General features: G+C 37.2%; 1 protein-coding gene across 1 annotated transcript in view; it reads left to right on the top strand.

Annotated features, from left to right (window-relative positions):
• CATSPERE (catsper channel auxiliary subunit epsilon) overlaps nt 1-15,170 on the top strand; it is a 186,957-nt gene extending 171,787 nt beyond the window's left edge. The window contains exons 19-22 of the mRNA XM_072733729.1: nt 1,390-1,476; nt 2,552-2,709; nt 7,358-7,411; nt 14,778-15,170. Coding sequence (XP_072589830.1) covers nt 1,390-1,476; nt 2,552-2,709; nt 7,358-7,411; nt 14,778-14,931 — 453 coding nt within the window. The 3' untranslated portion in view covers nt 14,932-15,170. The remainder of the gene's footprint in view (nt 1-1,389; nt 1,477-2,551; nt 2,710-7,357; nt 7,412-14,777) is intronic.
• The last annotated feature ends 904 nt before the right edge of the window (nt 15,171-16,074 follow it).

Here is a 16,074-nt window from a genome sequence, read left to right as displayed (position 1 = left end):
CCTTGAAAAAAAAGAATTTACCAAAGTTTCTTATATTCTTCTTTTTTTCCCAAAGTTTCTTATATACTAAGAAAGAAATAGACATCTCTACTCTCAGATGGCTTTCCCATCCACCAAACATTTAAGGAAAATTTTCCTTCCGCTTTCTAAAAATTCTTCCAGAGTATTTGGGTGGGAAGAGCACTTTCCAACTCATTTTGTGAATCTAGGAGGACCTGATGAGGACCTTAAAAGAAAAGGAAATTATGAGCTAATCTCACCTATGACCACAGATTCAAAGCACCTAACCAAAACACTAGCAAATCAAACTCAGCAATATATTTAAAAATCACACATCCAGACAAGTTTTATTTCATAAATGAAGAGTTGGAATATCATTTGAAAGTTTAAAAAATCCACTATACTAACAGAATAAAGAAGAATAGGCATGGATTATTATAGTAGTTGAAAAGTCATTCTACTAAAAATTATTTATACATAACATTACTTTTAAAATAAGTCTTGGAATTCTCAGGGTCTTGAGTTTAAGCCCAACATTGGGCATGGAGCCTACGAGAGAGAGAGAGAGAGAGAGAGAGAGAGAGAGAGAGAAAGAAAGAAAGAAAGAAAGAAAGAAAGAAAGGAAAAGAGAATAACACCAAAAATAACTCTTAGAAAACTATAAGTATATGGTAACTTCCTTGACCTAATAGTACGTAAGTACAAAAAAAAAAAAAAACCCTTATAAAGCATCTTAATTAATAGTGAAAATTTGAAAGCTTTCTCTCTGAAGTCAGGAGTGAAACAAGGGTGCCAGCTATCACCACTTTTGTTACAACATTGTTTCTGATCCCTGTAATAAGCAAACAATAAACAGTTAAAAGTATAAGAATTGGAAAGGAAGCAATAAGACTGCCATATTCACAAATAACATGACCTCATGTGAAACACTTAAAATTAATAAGTGAGTTTAAGAAATTCTTTTCATACAAGGTCAATATACAATATATCCCCTGTATATCAGCAAACATTTAATAATGAAAAGAAATATATATTTTTCAATGACATTAAATGAATACTTAGGAATAAATTTATATACTTAAATGTGCGTGCAATTTTTTATTACATTTTTGTTAACTCCAGTTGGTTAACATACAGTGTAATGTTAGTTTCAGGTATACAATATAGTGATTCAACACTTCCATACAACAGCTAGTGCTCATCACAACAGGTGCACTCCTTAATCCCCATCACTTGTTTCACCCATCCCTCACCCACCTCCTTTCTGGCAACCACCAGTTTGTTCTCTACAGCTCTCTACAGAGTTTGTTTCTTGGTTTGTCTCTCTTTTTTTTTCCTTTGATGGTTTGTTTCTTATATTCCTATTTGTACAATTTTTTTTTTTGGCAGAGTGGCTGTTTAAATGAAGCCCAGACGTGGAAGTCAATGACTGAGCTTAACAAGCACCTCCCACTAGAAGAAGCCTGGGGACCTGAGGTAAGGAAAATATTACCTAGCAAATCTTATTTACAATAACTAATTTGGCATTTCAGCATTAACAAAAGTTTGATGGAAACATTTTGGATTTAATTTTTTTGATTTTGCAAATCAAATCCAACTTTTCTATTGGATTAATACTGTAATTTCAAAAATGCATCACCTTAATTTCTGTTTGAGTTTCCAGTGCTCCTGTGTTACTAACAATTTTGTATTAATCTTTTTCTGTTGAAAATCTGTGTTTACAGATTTACTAAATATCTGACAAACATATTGAAGCATTGACTGTAAAGTAAACACCCGAACTTTCAATTCTTATACAACTGAAAGATCATTTATGAATGCCAGCTATTATTCCTATACTGCTTTCAATTTTTTGCAATCAAACTTTCTTGAATTGAAATTAATTTATGTTATTTGGAGAATCAGTATCTCATAATAATATCTCATAAATAAAAGTGACCTCTATGATACCTAGCCTATAAAATCTAAACCCTACAATAGGAATGTTACTTTGCTTCTTCATCAGAATCTGTGCATGTCAAGACAGAGATACATACAATTGTACTATCCTCTGTAGTCCTAGCTCCAAACATCCCACTTTCCATCCACCACTCCCTATCCTTCCGGCAACATAACCCTAGAACCTTGACTCTAACAATCCTTTCAACAATCCTTCAAAATGACCCTGCCCATCTCGCCCCAGCCCCAGGTTCTCTCCTTGCTTTTTATGCAGCTGAAATTCCATGGTCAATAATTATATCACTCTATTAATGTGTGCCCTCAATTCCTTCCTCCATCTCAGTTCTTCAGACTTGTGTGGCTAAGTCACAGCCCTAGTTAAATCTCAACTATCTGCCTTGGCAGCTGACTGTGGTCAGAGGAATATTGATTTATTTCACCTTGATTTCATGATTAAAACAGTTCTGTAATACTGCCCAACAAACATAAAAGTATTTCTCCAGTTCATTCCCTTTTCCTTTCTAGATATTCCATACCTTCTCCTCTCTACAATCTCCAACACCTCTTCCCCTACAGAAGGACCTCAAGGTTTTTGTCTTTGTTTCCCATTCAGAACTATAAGCACTGTTTCTCTTATGCTATTGGAAAACCAGGAGACTTAAATCAACCATATGAGATAATCAACAAGTCTAACTATAACCATTTAGTTTGGCCCGAGGACCATTCTGGAATGTATGTGTTTCGTGTGAAGATCCTGGATCCAAACTATAGGTGAATATAAATATTTTATTGTTATAGTTTTAACATTTATTTAAAGGGATAATGATGAGATCAAATGAAATTTCTGCTCTACTCTACAAAGTCCAAAAAATGTATTACACTAAAACATGGCAACATTACATAAGGCAAGAGGGAAGAAAATGCCTAGTAGGAAAAATTAAAATGCCATAGAATCTGGGGTCACCATTACTAGAAGAGGTTGACCAACTCAAAAAAATATCTGCATCCCCATGTTCATCACAACATTATTACAATAGCCAAGACATGGAAGCAATCTTAGTGTCCACTAATGAATAAATGATAAAGGTGGTATATATATAAGTATACAATGGAGTATTATTCAGCCATAAAGAAGAAGGAAATCCTTTATCTCAAGAAAGAAGAAATATCTCAAACAACTCAACTTTGAACTAGCAAGGCTGAAAACCTTCCCTCTAAGATCAGGAACAAAGATGAATGACTATGAACAACTCTTCATAGAACTAGAAAAAGAACAAACAAAGCCAGAGTTAGTAAAAGGAAGGAAATAACAAAGATCAGAGAGGAAATAAATTTGAATAGAGACTAAAAAGATAATAGGAAAGATCAATGAAACTAAGAGTTGGTTTTTGAAAAGATAAATAAAATAGACAAAATTTTAGGTAGCCCTAATAAGAAAAAAAGAGAGAGGACTCAAAATCAGAAAATAAAGAGAAGTTACAACTGATACCAAAAGAATATATAGGATAAAAGACTACTATGAGCAACTATATACCAATAAATTAGACAACCTAAAAAGAATGGGTAAATTCTTAGAAACATACAACCTACCAAGACTGAATCATAAAAAAAAAAAAAAAAAAAAAAAGGAAAACCTGATCAGACTGATTACTAGTAAGGAGAGCAAATCAGTAAGAAAATAAATAAATAAATAAATAAATAAATAAATAAATAAATAAATAAATAAATAAAACCTCTCAACAAACAAAAGTCCAAGACAAGATGGCTTCACTGGTAAATTCTACCAAACATTTAAAGAACAATATCCTTCTCAAACCCTTCCAAAAATACAAGAGGAAAGAATATTTATAAACTTATTCTATGAGGCCAACATTACTAATACAAAAGCCAGACAAGGATACCACAAGAAAAGAAAATTACAGGTCAATATCCTTGATGACCATAGATATAAAAATCCTCAATGAAATATTAGCAAACTAAATTCAACAATGCATTAAAAAGGATCATATGCTATAATCAAGTGGGATTTATTCTAGGGATGCAAGGATGATTCAACATCTGCAAATTAATCACTGTGATATGCCATCTTAACAAAATAAAGGATAAAAATCATATGATTGGGGTACCTGGGATCAAGTTCTGCATCAGGCTCCCTGCATGGAGCTTCTCCCTGTGCCTCTCTGAGAAATGTCTCTGCCCCTCTTTCTGTGTCTCTCATGAATAAATAAATAAAATTTTAAAAAACCATATGATCATCTCAATAGATGTAAAAAGCTTTTGACAAAATTCAACATTCATTTATTATAAAAACTCTCAACAAAGTGAGTTTGAGGGAACATACCTCAACATAATAAAAGCTATACATGACAAGTCCACAGCTAACATCATACTTAATGATGAAAAGGTGAAAGCCTTTCCTCTAAGATCAGGAACAAAGATGAGAAACAAAGATGCCCCCTTTTATTTTTATTCCACATAGAATTGGAAGTCCTATCCAAAACAATTAGGCAAGAAAAAAAATGTTTTAAGCATACAAATCAGAAAGGAAGGAGCAAAATTTTCACTATTTGCAGATGATATGGCATTATATTCGGAAAACACTAAAGACTCCACAAAAAACCTGTTCTCATCAACAGCCTCATCTATGACTACAGCAAAAAGAATAAAATGCTTGGGTATAAATTTAACCAAGGAGATGAGAAACCTAGACAAATAAAGACCTAGACATGATAAAAGAAATTGTAGAAGACACTAATGAATGGAAAGATATTTCATGCTCATGGATTAGAAGAACAAATATTGTTAAAATGTTCATACTACCCAAAGCAATCTACAATACAGACTCAATGCAATCCCTATCAAAATTGCAATGGCAATCTTCACAGAATTAGAACAATCCTAAAATTTGTATGGAAGACAAAATAAAAACCGAAACAGCCAAAACCATCTTGAGAAAGAACACAAGGAGAGGCATCACACTACTTGATTTCAAATTATACTACAAAGCTATAGTAATCAAAACAGTATGGTACTGGCAGAAAAACTGACACATACATCAATGGAATAGAATAGAAAGCCCAGAAATAAACCATTCTTATGTATCTATTCATTACAAAGGAGACAGGAATACATATATAGCAAGGAAAGGACAATCTCTTCGATGAGTGGTGTAGGGGAAACTGGAAAGCCACATGTAAAAGAATGAAACTAGACCACCGTCTCACACCATACACAAAAATTAACTTAAAATGGATTAAAGACTTGAATGTAAGACCTTAGACCATAAAACTCTTGGAAGAAAACATAGGGAGTAAGCCCTTTGACTTCAGTCTTAGCCATGATTTTTTGGACTTGACACCAAAAGCAAAGGCAACAAAAATGAAAATAAGCTAAATAAATGAAAAAGCTTTTGTATATATATTAAAAAAAAAAACTGGGATCCCTGGGTGGCGCAGCGGTTTGGCGCCTGCCTTTGGCCCAGGGCGCGATCCTGGAGACCCAGGATCGAATCCCACATCGGGCTCCCGGTGCATGGAGCCTGCTTCTCCCTCCGCCTGTGTCTCTGCCTCTCTCTCTCTGTGTGTGACTATCATAAATAAATAAAAAATTTAAAAAAAAAATTTAAAAAAAAAAATAAAAATAAAAATAAAAAAAAAACTACTGTACAGCAAAGGAAACCATCAACAAAAAGAAAAGTCAACCTATGGAAATCACACATCCAAAAAGGGGTTAGTATACCAAATATACAAAGAACTCCTACAATACAATACAAAAACAAATAATCCAGTTATAAAATAGGCGAAGATCTGAATAGACCTTTTTCCAAGACATACAGATGGCCAACAGGCATATGAAAAGATACTCAACATCACTAACCATCAGGGAAATGCAAATCAAAAGCTAAGGTATTATCAGTAAGATATCACCTCATACCAGTTAGAATAGCTATTCTCAAAAAGACAAGAGATAACAAGTATTGGCAAAGATGTGGAAAAAAGAGAATCCTGTGCACTCTCGGTGGGAATGTAAATTGGCACAGCCACTATGGAAATCACTATGGAGTTTCCTCAAAAAGCTAAAAATAGAATACCATATGATCCAGCAACTCCTCCCCTAGATAAGAAAATGAAAGAAAATGAAAACACTAACTTGAAAAGATGCATCCTCATGCTTATTGCAGCATTATTAATGGCAGCCAAGATATGGAAACGATGTATGTGTCCATCAATGATGAATGGATAAAGCAGATGTGAGATAGATTCCATTATATCAAAAAAAAAAAAAAAGATTCCATTATATCTAAATATATAATGGAATATTATTCAGCCATAAAAAGAAGGAAATCTTGTCATTTGCTACAACATGGATGGACCTTGAAGGCATTATTCTAGAGTCTACTTTGGTTTGAATCCTAATTTTGCCATTGGCAGATATGCCATCATAAGCAACTTGCCTAGTCTCTGAGCTTCTTTCTTTATTTGTAAAATGAGTCTATAAAACTTATCTCATAATATTCTGAGAATTAAAGTACCCAGGTAAAAATCCCTAATTTTGCTCAATCAAGTTAAAATTCTTTCTTCTCTCTCCTCCACATGAAAATAGGTGAAATGTTATCATTAATGTTTATTTAGCTCTGTCTTGTCTCATCCCAAGCAATCTGCTAAATCATGAAAGATACTCAGTAACTTTAGAAATAATACACGGTGCCCTATATCAAGTTCCCAACACTCTTAGCTTCCTGAGTCAGCCTATATCAGGTAAATGTCACAGGCTCTTTGATTAGAACAACCTAAATTCAAATCCCAGCTCTGCTACTAACAACTGTGCAAACTTTTGCAAGTAGGTTAATCTACCTGAGCCTCTGTTTCTTCATCCAAAAGAAAGGGTTGCTATGAGGATTAAGCAGATAATTCATGTAGAGCATTTGGTACGCTGCCTGGTACACAGCAAATGCTCAGTTAGTATTCATTTTCAATAAGTACTAATGCTCAGAAAAACATTATTATTATTATTATTATTATTATTATTATTATTATTATTGCTGTCCCCTTGGGACCCACTATCAAAACGATGTGAAGATATTAGAAGAGCAGTGAGTTTACCCTGACAAACTCAGAAATCGTGCAGCAAGCTGCCCAATGTTACCTATGGGTCATAGGGTAGCTGTATTTTTAACTTTTTGAGGAACCTCTATACTGTTTTCCAGAGTGGCTGCATCAGTTTGTATTCCCACCAACAGGTCACACGTATGGAAAAATCACCACAGCTATGATGTCACTATTCTCTTCATTACTGAGAAACTGACATCTTCATTAAGATTATCTTGATTAATGATAGATCATTACCATTAAGATTTGGAGGGAGTCTTTTAATATGTTGAACTTAATTTAATCTTTAATATTATTTTTCTCATTTGCAGTTTTTGTAACCTGACAACTATATTTGCAATAGAGACCTTTGGAATGATTCCCAGGTAATGTCTGCTGCCTAATCAGACTTTTGTGAGGGAAGTTGTAAAACAAGGGGTGACAGCCAAAACAGCAAAGGCACCTGTCCCCCATTTATCTGGGACCCTATGTGTGACATCCTCAAATTGTATGTATCAATTATCCCAGGGATACAGCAGGAAGGAATTTCTGAGAATTGTTTGTACAGCTGGGGTCCCATCCCCTTAGCCGCCACTGTCTTCCCATCACACAGGTCTAACCTCTCCTTAAGGAGATGATAGGCTGCAGATCATAGGCTACAGAAGGGAGGACTGTGAGGAGACAGTAGCCGTGCCCCATTGACCCTGAGTCAGTCCTCAACCACTGACCATCATTCTTTTTATTATTATTATTATTAAATTTAATTAACATATAATGTATTACTAGTTTCAGAGGTAGAGGTCAGTGATCCACCAGTCTATATAACACCCAGTGCTCATTACATCATATGCCCTCCTTAATGCCCATCACCCAGTAACCCCTTCCTCCTACCCCCCTCCCCTCCAGTGACCCTCAGTTTGTTTCCTATGATTAAGTCTCTTATGATTAGTCCCCTTCTCTGATTTCATCTTGTTTTATTTTTTCCTCTCTTCCTTTATGATCCCATTTTGTTTCTTAAATTCCACATGTGAATGAGATCAGATGATCATTGTCTTTCTCTATTTCACTTAGCATAATATCCTCTAGTTCCAAACATGTCATTGAAATGGCAGCATTTTATTCTTTCTGATGGCTAAGTAATATTCCATTGTATATAGACCACATCATCTTTATCCATTCATCTGTCAATGGACATCTGGGCTCTTTCCATAGTTTGGCTGTTATGGACATTGCTGCTATAAACATTGGGGTGCAGGTGCCCCTTCAGATCACTACATTTGTATCTTTGGGGTAAATAACCAGTAGTGTGATTGCTGGGTCATAGGGTAGCTGTATTTTTAACTTTTTGAGGAACCTCTATACTGTTTTCCAGAGTGGCTGCATCAGTTTGTATTCCCACCAACAGTGTAAGAGAGTTCCCCTTTCTCTGCATCCTTGCCAACATCCATCATTTCCTTACTTGTTAATTTTAGCCATTCTGACTGATGTGAGGTAGTATCTCATTGTGGTCTTGATTTGTATTTCCCTGATGCCAAGTGATGTGGAGCATTTTTCATGTGTCTGTTGGCCATTTGTATGTCTTCTTTGGAGAAATATCTGTTCATGTCTTCTGTCCATTTCTTGACTGGATTATTTGTTTTTTGGATGTTGAGCCATCATTCCAATGCATCCAGGAATCAGGTAGTAAAGGCACTTTCCTGGATTCCAGTTTCCTTGGAGAGCAGAGTAAAAGGTCGTAATGCTAACACTGGGATCACAAATGACTTTGCTTCTCTGTCCTACGCCTGTTTTTTTGTTTTTGCCCTTTTGTAAAATATTAAACAAAATGAAAGACAAACAATGAAGTTATGCATGGCCCTACTTTAAATATTACTGACTCCTTGATGTTTTGTGCCAGTGGAAGATTAATAGTGTAAATAATCTACAAATGAGATAAGCCACTTGTTATTTCTAAGTGACTTTGGGAAACATCTGTGGCCTTTGGCAGTGACTTCTCTTCCTCACTAGATTGCTATGTTTGATTTAGATGAGTATTAAGAACATACGTGCATCCAAGTACCCCCCACCAGAAGGGGACTTGATGAGTTGGAGAGAGGACAGTGAAGGAGGATTTCACCTGTTTGCCCCAACTCATCTCCTGGAGCTGGATTCCAGCAGCTCCAGGGAATATAGTGCAGCCTAGGGGTCTTCCATAGGTTAGTGACTGCAGCTTGGTCTCCGTTACACCTGAGCCTTGAAGTGGGAACAGAAGCAGAGCAAGGGTTAGCTAGTGGTGACCACTTTCCTACGGAGAAAGCCCTTTTCATGAGCAAACAGAGACTGGAGATCAAGCTGTAGGAGGCAAAGATCTTGGTACTTCCTTGTCCTCTAGTCCAGTACTCAAACACTTCCCCAAATTTTTCACTGTGTCCTTTGGAGTTGTTAGCATATAACCAACCAACTCACCTAAATCTTCAACCATCCTCTGAACTCTCCTTCTAGGTCCCTCTAACCCCAGAGGGCACTGCTTCACCTTTAGCCCTCTAGAGTAATAGCTGTTTATTTTCCATTGATCCCTGGGTGCCTCAGGGTGCCATTACCACCTCCCGACCATTATCTATTCTGGGTCTATTAAAACAAAACCAAAAAAAATTTTTTTTAAACACACACCTTTTTTTTTTTACTTACTATTTCCTTACATTTCAAAGTGTATTACTTCAATACTTACTAGTACTTCTTTACCCCTCTGGGATTTGCTCCCCACCGCCAACCTCCAACTACCTACTTTCTCTGATTACACCTGAGCAGCCAAGGATTGGTAAAGAAAGTTACACAACAGGGCAGATTAATCACCAACTTCATATAGGTTGCCAGCAATACCTGAGTCTCTCTCTGGTCAACCAATATCCCCACTCTCCATAACTACCTCAGACCTTATCGAATCAGCTTCCTCCTTGGACCATCTTTCCTTAACAAACATCAGGTGAGCTTGTTCGCCATTACAAAGACATTAGGAGGCTGCAGGCAGGAACACTCCTGATTCCTGATTCCAAACTCATAAACCTACTATCATCTATATCCATTCTCTTTTTTCCATCCTGTTACAATTAAAGATTATTCCTCCTCTTTAAATATAATTCTTCTACTTATGCTTTGAACCCTCTTACTTTCCACTTTCTAAGGAAACTTCAAAGCAATTACTTCTTTTCTCTTTTATATATTCAACTTTCCCTCTCAATAAGATCCTCCCCACAGGCTTTTAATCACCCCCCAAGTTTTTTTTTTTAAGATTTTATTCATTCATGAGAGACACAGAGAGAGAGGCAGAGACATAGGCAGAGGGAGAAGCAGGCTCCCTGCAGGGAACCCGATGCAGCACTTGATCCCAGGACCCCGGGATCACTCCCTGAGCCAAAGGCAGATGCTCAATCACTAAGCCACCCAGGTGCCCCCACCCCCCATGTTTTAAATTTAAATAAATAAATAAAACCGCAACCTCCTATCCCCCTCCAGCTGCCATTCTCTCTCCCTCCTCTTTTGTGAGACAAAGTTCTCCAAATGCTTGTCTACATAACTTATTTTTCCCCTATATTTTATTCCTTTTTCCCTAATCCACTCACTCAGCTCTTTGTCTTACTACTCCACCAATGACCTGCCTGCCGTTGGTTTCTGAATTAAATAAAACAGCCCCCTTTCCCAGTCTTGAAGCACTGGTCTCAAGAAAGGAGATGAACCTTCTTATTCAGCCTGGCCCTAGCTGTTTAGTGTCTCTCAAACCTTTGCTTGTCCAAGATACCTTCTTAGTTCTTAGGGTCCCCTAGTAGTTGAAGGTGTGCCAAGACCTGTCAGTGTCCCAAAGAAGACCCTCAATCAGCACCTAGATGCAAGCTAATTGGAAGCTGGACCCTCAGGCAGCAGCCTTTAAAGTATGCAAATAGAGCTCTTTCAGGAAAAGACTAGGAGATGAGTGTTTTTATCTGCTCCCCCTGCACCAAGTCTTGGGTTAATAGCCAGTTAAACTGAGTTTGTTTGTTAATCCTATACTACTAGAGAATGTGAGCTCTGCCAGCCACCAGAGCCACGCAATAAAGGGTATGTCCCCTAGCCAGCAGCCATAGCAGTTGGGGCACCAGACGTGTTCACAGCTCCTTTCAGAAAGATACCGGTGACCTAGGTAGAAGCAGAGAGGGAACATCAAGATGGCACCTGCCACAGTCCCCAGTCTCTGGAGAGGATTGTAGCCAGTCCCTTGATTTGTGTTAAATCAGGAACCTAAACTTCAGGTTTAAAGCTGCAACCTTTTAACATAAACAAATAGTCCTCTTTCATGGAAAGACAGAGATGGGCATTTCAGTCTGCTGTCTCTGTGCTGAGGGGCAAAAGGGGGGCTTAGCCACTGCAAGTCCATGGGACCCTTTTTATTTGCTATAACCTTGTGGGTCTCATAGACACAAGCCCAGTTGGCTTTCAGAGCTAAGTGTTTGAGGCACCCGTCCCTCAGGTGGAACTCGTGTAAGTTGGGCCTCTAAACATTGAGTCCAAACTCTTTACTCTTCAGGAGAAGCTGGAGTTGAGAGTTCCCTCCCAGTTGTATGTTGCTATGCTGGGTGTGGGATTTACAGTGAGACTATCCTAGTTTCTTCTACCCATTTTGATGTGGGTAGATTTTTTTCTCATTTGCCCAATGTGTAGATGTTGCTCAGCTAGTTTCTGGATTTCTTTTGAATGAACTGTTCCGTAGGTAGCTTTGGCATGGGTGTGACCATGGAAGGAGATGAGTTCAGGAACCTCCTATGTCACCATCTTGAACTGGAACTGGCCTACACTGAACCTGATAGATATTTTCCTGTCCTCATCTTATCTCATGTTTCATTGGTGTTGACTTTTCCTTTGTTTTTTTGTTTTGTTTTGTTTTGTTTTTTACTTTTCCTTTGACTGCTGTATTGCTTTATGGGTTTTCCTAAACTTCTATAGCCACTCCTTCTCAAGTAAAGAGAGGCTTGACCTCCTTCACCATCCAATAAATATTGATTTCCCTCAGGGCTCAGCATTGGTCTTGGGAGCTTCTCACTTTGGCAAGCTCATCCATACTCATGGTTTCAGTAAGCATCTATATACACATGACTCCTGAATCATATCTCTAACCCATCCAGAGCCATACATCCCACCGTCTATTAACTTCTTCTCTTAGATGGTTCAAAGACTAGTCAAACTGCACATGTCCAAAAATGATCTCATGATCTTATCACCCACTCCCTTCCCCCTTATTTCTCCCACTCTAAAAGGAATCCATCTAGGTAATTGCATACAGCCCTATGGGTCGTCATTGCACAGCTCCAAGAGAATCCATTCACATGGGCTATAATAAGAATGATGCCTTCTGATGATGAACATTGTGTGGCAACCCATTTTTCAGATTTCCTTATCTCAGGAAAGAGCATATTGAACCATACAAGCCAAACACCTATGAGTCAAAGAAAAAAAACCCAAACAAACAAAACCTGGGGTTGTGTTCATTTCTCTATCTCCAGCTCATCCAAACAGTCATTGGCTCCCATTCATTTAATCTCCTGAATTGCCCTTGAACAAATCCACTTCTTACCAGCCCCATCACCACCACTCCAATCCAAGCTACCATAGTCTCAGATGGGAACTACTGCAGTAGACACCTGACAGATTTCCCCTCATTCATTTCTATTTCTTCTGGTCCACTTTCTTCACTGGAGCCAAAGTGATCTTCTCAAATGCTAATTTTATAACTTGAAATCTTTAAGTTTCTTCCCATAAAATGATTAACTCTTCAACATGGCCTACAAGACCTTCCATGATCTGGCCCTGACCTGTTTCTCTAATCTCATATTATATTCCCCTAATCTTTTCTGCTCTAGACTCACCAACCTTCTTTCAGAAGGTCCCATACTCCATACTCTGTCCCACAGCAGGACCTTTGCACATGCTATTTCTTCTATCTGGCAACTCTTCCTTCCCTTCTTTATCTACTTAACTTCATGAACCACATTTCTACTTAATTCGTCAAATTTTAGGATAATCATCTTTTCCCCCATGGAGGCATTTCTTGACTGTATCACCAGGTTAAATCCTTCCTACAGTAAGTTTTCATTGTGTTGTATATCTCTCCTACTTAGTTCTTATGACAAGTGTAAGTTTATATTACTTTTCTCATCATTGATTAATAATTATGTCTCCACTAAAATGCAAGCTTTCTAAGGATGGGGACCATGTCAATTATTACACATTGTTTTTTCAAGCAAACCTGGCTTATATCAGATGATTTGTTGAGTTAGTTAATTAACTTGCAAGAAGGAAACCATTCACTGGAACCAGGCTAAGCATGTATTCCCACAGGAGAAAGGTCAGAGTAAGAGGACTAGGGATCTTAGGAAACTGTAACACTGCAAATAAATAACTATGGCTTAAAAGGGAACCAAAAACTAAAGTCAGATACCAGGACACCAAATAGAAAGTACCACAATGTTTGGCTCAAGCAATAAATAAATAAATAAATGGGGAGGCACCCACGCAGAGTGCCAGGTGAAGAGGGAGATGTCTGGCACCCAGCTTAAGATAGCATCTAATAAGTTGTATACACAGACACACACACACACACACAACCCTGGTTGACCCTCAGGCACCTCCAATTCAATATACCCTAAAGTAAACCAACCATATGTATTTACACACTCTCACTATTGTGTTCTTCCCTCTGAATTTTATCAGTGAATGGTGATGGATAGCATCATAGTCACCTCATTCCAAAACTTGGGAGACATCCGTTACTTGCAAACCCCACATCTCAAAAATCCAAGATCAATCCAGTCTAACTTCTAAATCTGTCTGCTTCTCTCCATTTCCTCAGCCACTAATTTACTAAAGATCACCATCATAATTGCATTATTACAAAAACCTCATAACTGGTTTTCCTCCCTCTACATACATACTTCCCATTCATCCATTCTTCACCCTACAATCAGAATCATCCTTCCAAAATCCACACCTTGTAGTTTAATAAAAGCTGTCTCTCGGGGATCCCTGGGTTGCTCAGTGGTTTGGCGCCTGCCTTTGGCCCAGGGCGCAATCCTGGAGTCCCGGGATGGAGTCCCGTGTCGGGCTCCCGGTGTGGAGCCTGCTTCTCCCTCCTCCTGTGTCTCTGCCTCTCTCTCTCTCTACATCTATCATGAATAAATAAATATTAAAAAAAAAAAGCTGTCTCTCTCGTCTCTAACCACCTCTCATTCTTCATCTCTACTACTCTGCCTACCACCTGAGTTCTAATCATGCTGAATTCGCTTTAGTTCCAGAATATCTAGAGTGATCTTAAGGTTTTCCCACACCTCTGTGACTTTGTGTGTGCATCTCCCTTAGCCTAAAACTCTATGCCCACCTGTTTCTTCCTCTATTTCCAGGTATTTTTATCTAGCGAAGCCATTTTAATGCCCCTAATCCTACTCCTACCCATCCAACTCCTACCAATTCCCAGTTCAAAGGTCATGTGCACTGGAAGGTCTTCCTTGATGTCTGGCCCCCATGAATTTTATTTTTTCTCTAATTCTATTGATCACACTATTTCCCTCCCTAGTTGACCTCAAACACTAAGAGGCAAACATCCCGAGGGTAGACAGGATGTCTTACCCTTACACTTTACCTTTATGCAACTTTGTCAGTGGCATAAGAGCTAGCCATTCAAACGTTGTTTGACTAAATAAATTAACAAAGTGAATGATAACTTCTAATGACTTTTTTTTCTTATTTCAGTCCAAGTGGCTACCTGGTTGCTGCTTTCCTCTTTGTCCTGATGCTACTGTTCTTCAGTATTCTAGTTCTGAGCTATTTCCATTATATGAGGATTTATAAACAACAGATTTATGAACCAATTAACAGATATGAAAGAAAACAAAAGAATAATTAGGAAAAATGGAAGTTTGTTTAGTATGGATATATATATATAGAGTGTGTGTATATATGTTTATATTACGAGTGTGTATGTGACCAAGAAATACTAAGAATAAACAGATAGTATGTGCTTATCAACAAAACAAGCTTATCAACACACTCAAGCCCCTGAAAAATGTTTTTAAATTACCTCAAGACAAATATTCTCAGATCTATTGTGTGTTATAAAATTAATTTTAAGGTGTTTGCCCTTACCTTAACATATTCTATATATTCTTACATGGCTTTTTACAAATTAAAAGAAAACTAAATTTAGCTATTAAAATACTTCCTAAGAATGAATGTAAATTTTTGAAAGTGTATAAGTGTGTCAAATATTTTTTGAGTGGGGTGGGGGAGGGATACAGGGAAAGGCTGGATCTCAAGACCTGATCTTGACATGACCCAAAATCAAGAGTTGAACGCTTAACCAACTGAGCCACCCAAGTGCCCCTGAAATATTATTATTTTGCACGAAACTTTTCATATGAAACCTTATGAAAGAAGCTTAATGTGTCTTAAACCTTATATGGCTATAGCTAATTTATGTATAAAAAACTTAATGTGTCCTAAATAGTCTGAAATATATTTCAGAAGTTTTTTTTAGTAGATTCACACATGAAATGTACAAATTATATTGAAAATGAGAAGCTGATGCTCTAAGTTTTAATTTTAAGTTTTAAAATACGATTTTCAAAAAAAATAAATAAAATAAAATACGATTTTCATGTTCAACATAAGCTTCTTAACTTGTCCAAATATTACCACAGCTTTCAAACAATTAGTGTTTGTAACAGTCAGAGTTCAACTAGAGAAGCAGAATTTGTGGGAAATGCATATGTGTGTGTAAAGAGATTTATTTAAAAGAACTGGCTTATGTGATTGTTGAGACTAGCTAAACTAGTCTGAAATCTATAGGACAGAAATCCAGAATAGATCACAAAAAATATAAGAGCAAGATGGAACTCCATGGACACAGATCAAAGCTGTTGTCCATAACTTGAATTTCTTATTTTACTAAAATCAAGAACAAGACAAGCATACCTGCTACTCATCACTGTTTTGAAAGTTCTGACATTACGTGAGGAAAATAAAATAACCACTATAAATACTGGGATAA

The sequence above is a fragment of the Vulpes vulpes genome, chromosome 13 (assembly GCF_048418805.1).
Source record: "Vulpes vulpes isolate BD-2025 chromosome 13, VulVul3, whole genome shotgun sequence".
In the NCBI taxonomy this organism is placed as follows: domain Eukaryota; kingdom Metazoa; phylum Chordata; class Mammalia; order Carnivora; family Canidae; genus Vulpes; species Vulpes vulpes.
Note: the sequence above shows the minus strand (reverse complement) of the source record. Positions and strands in the feature narration are given on the sequence as shown.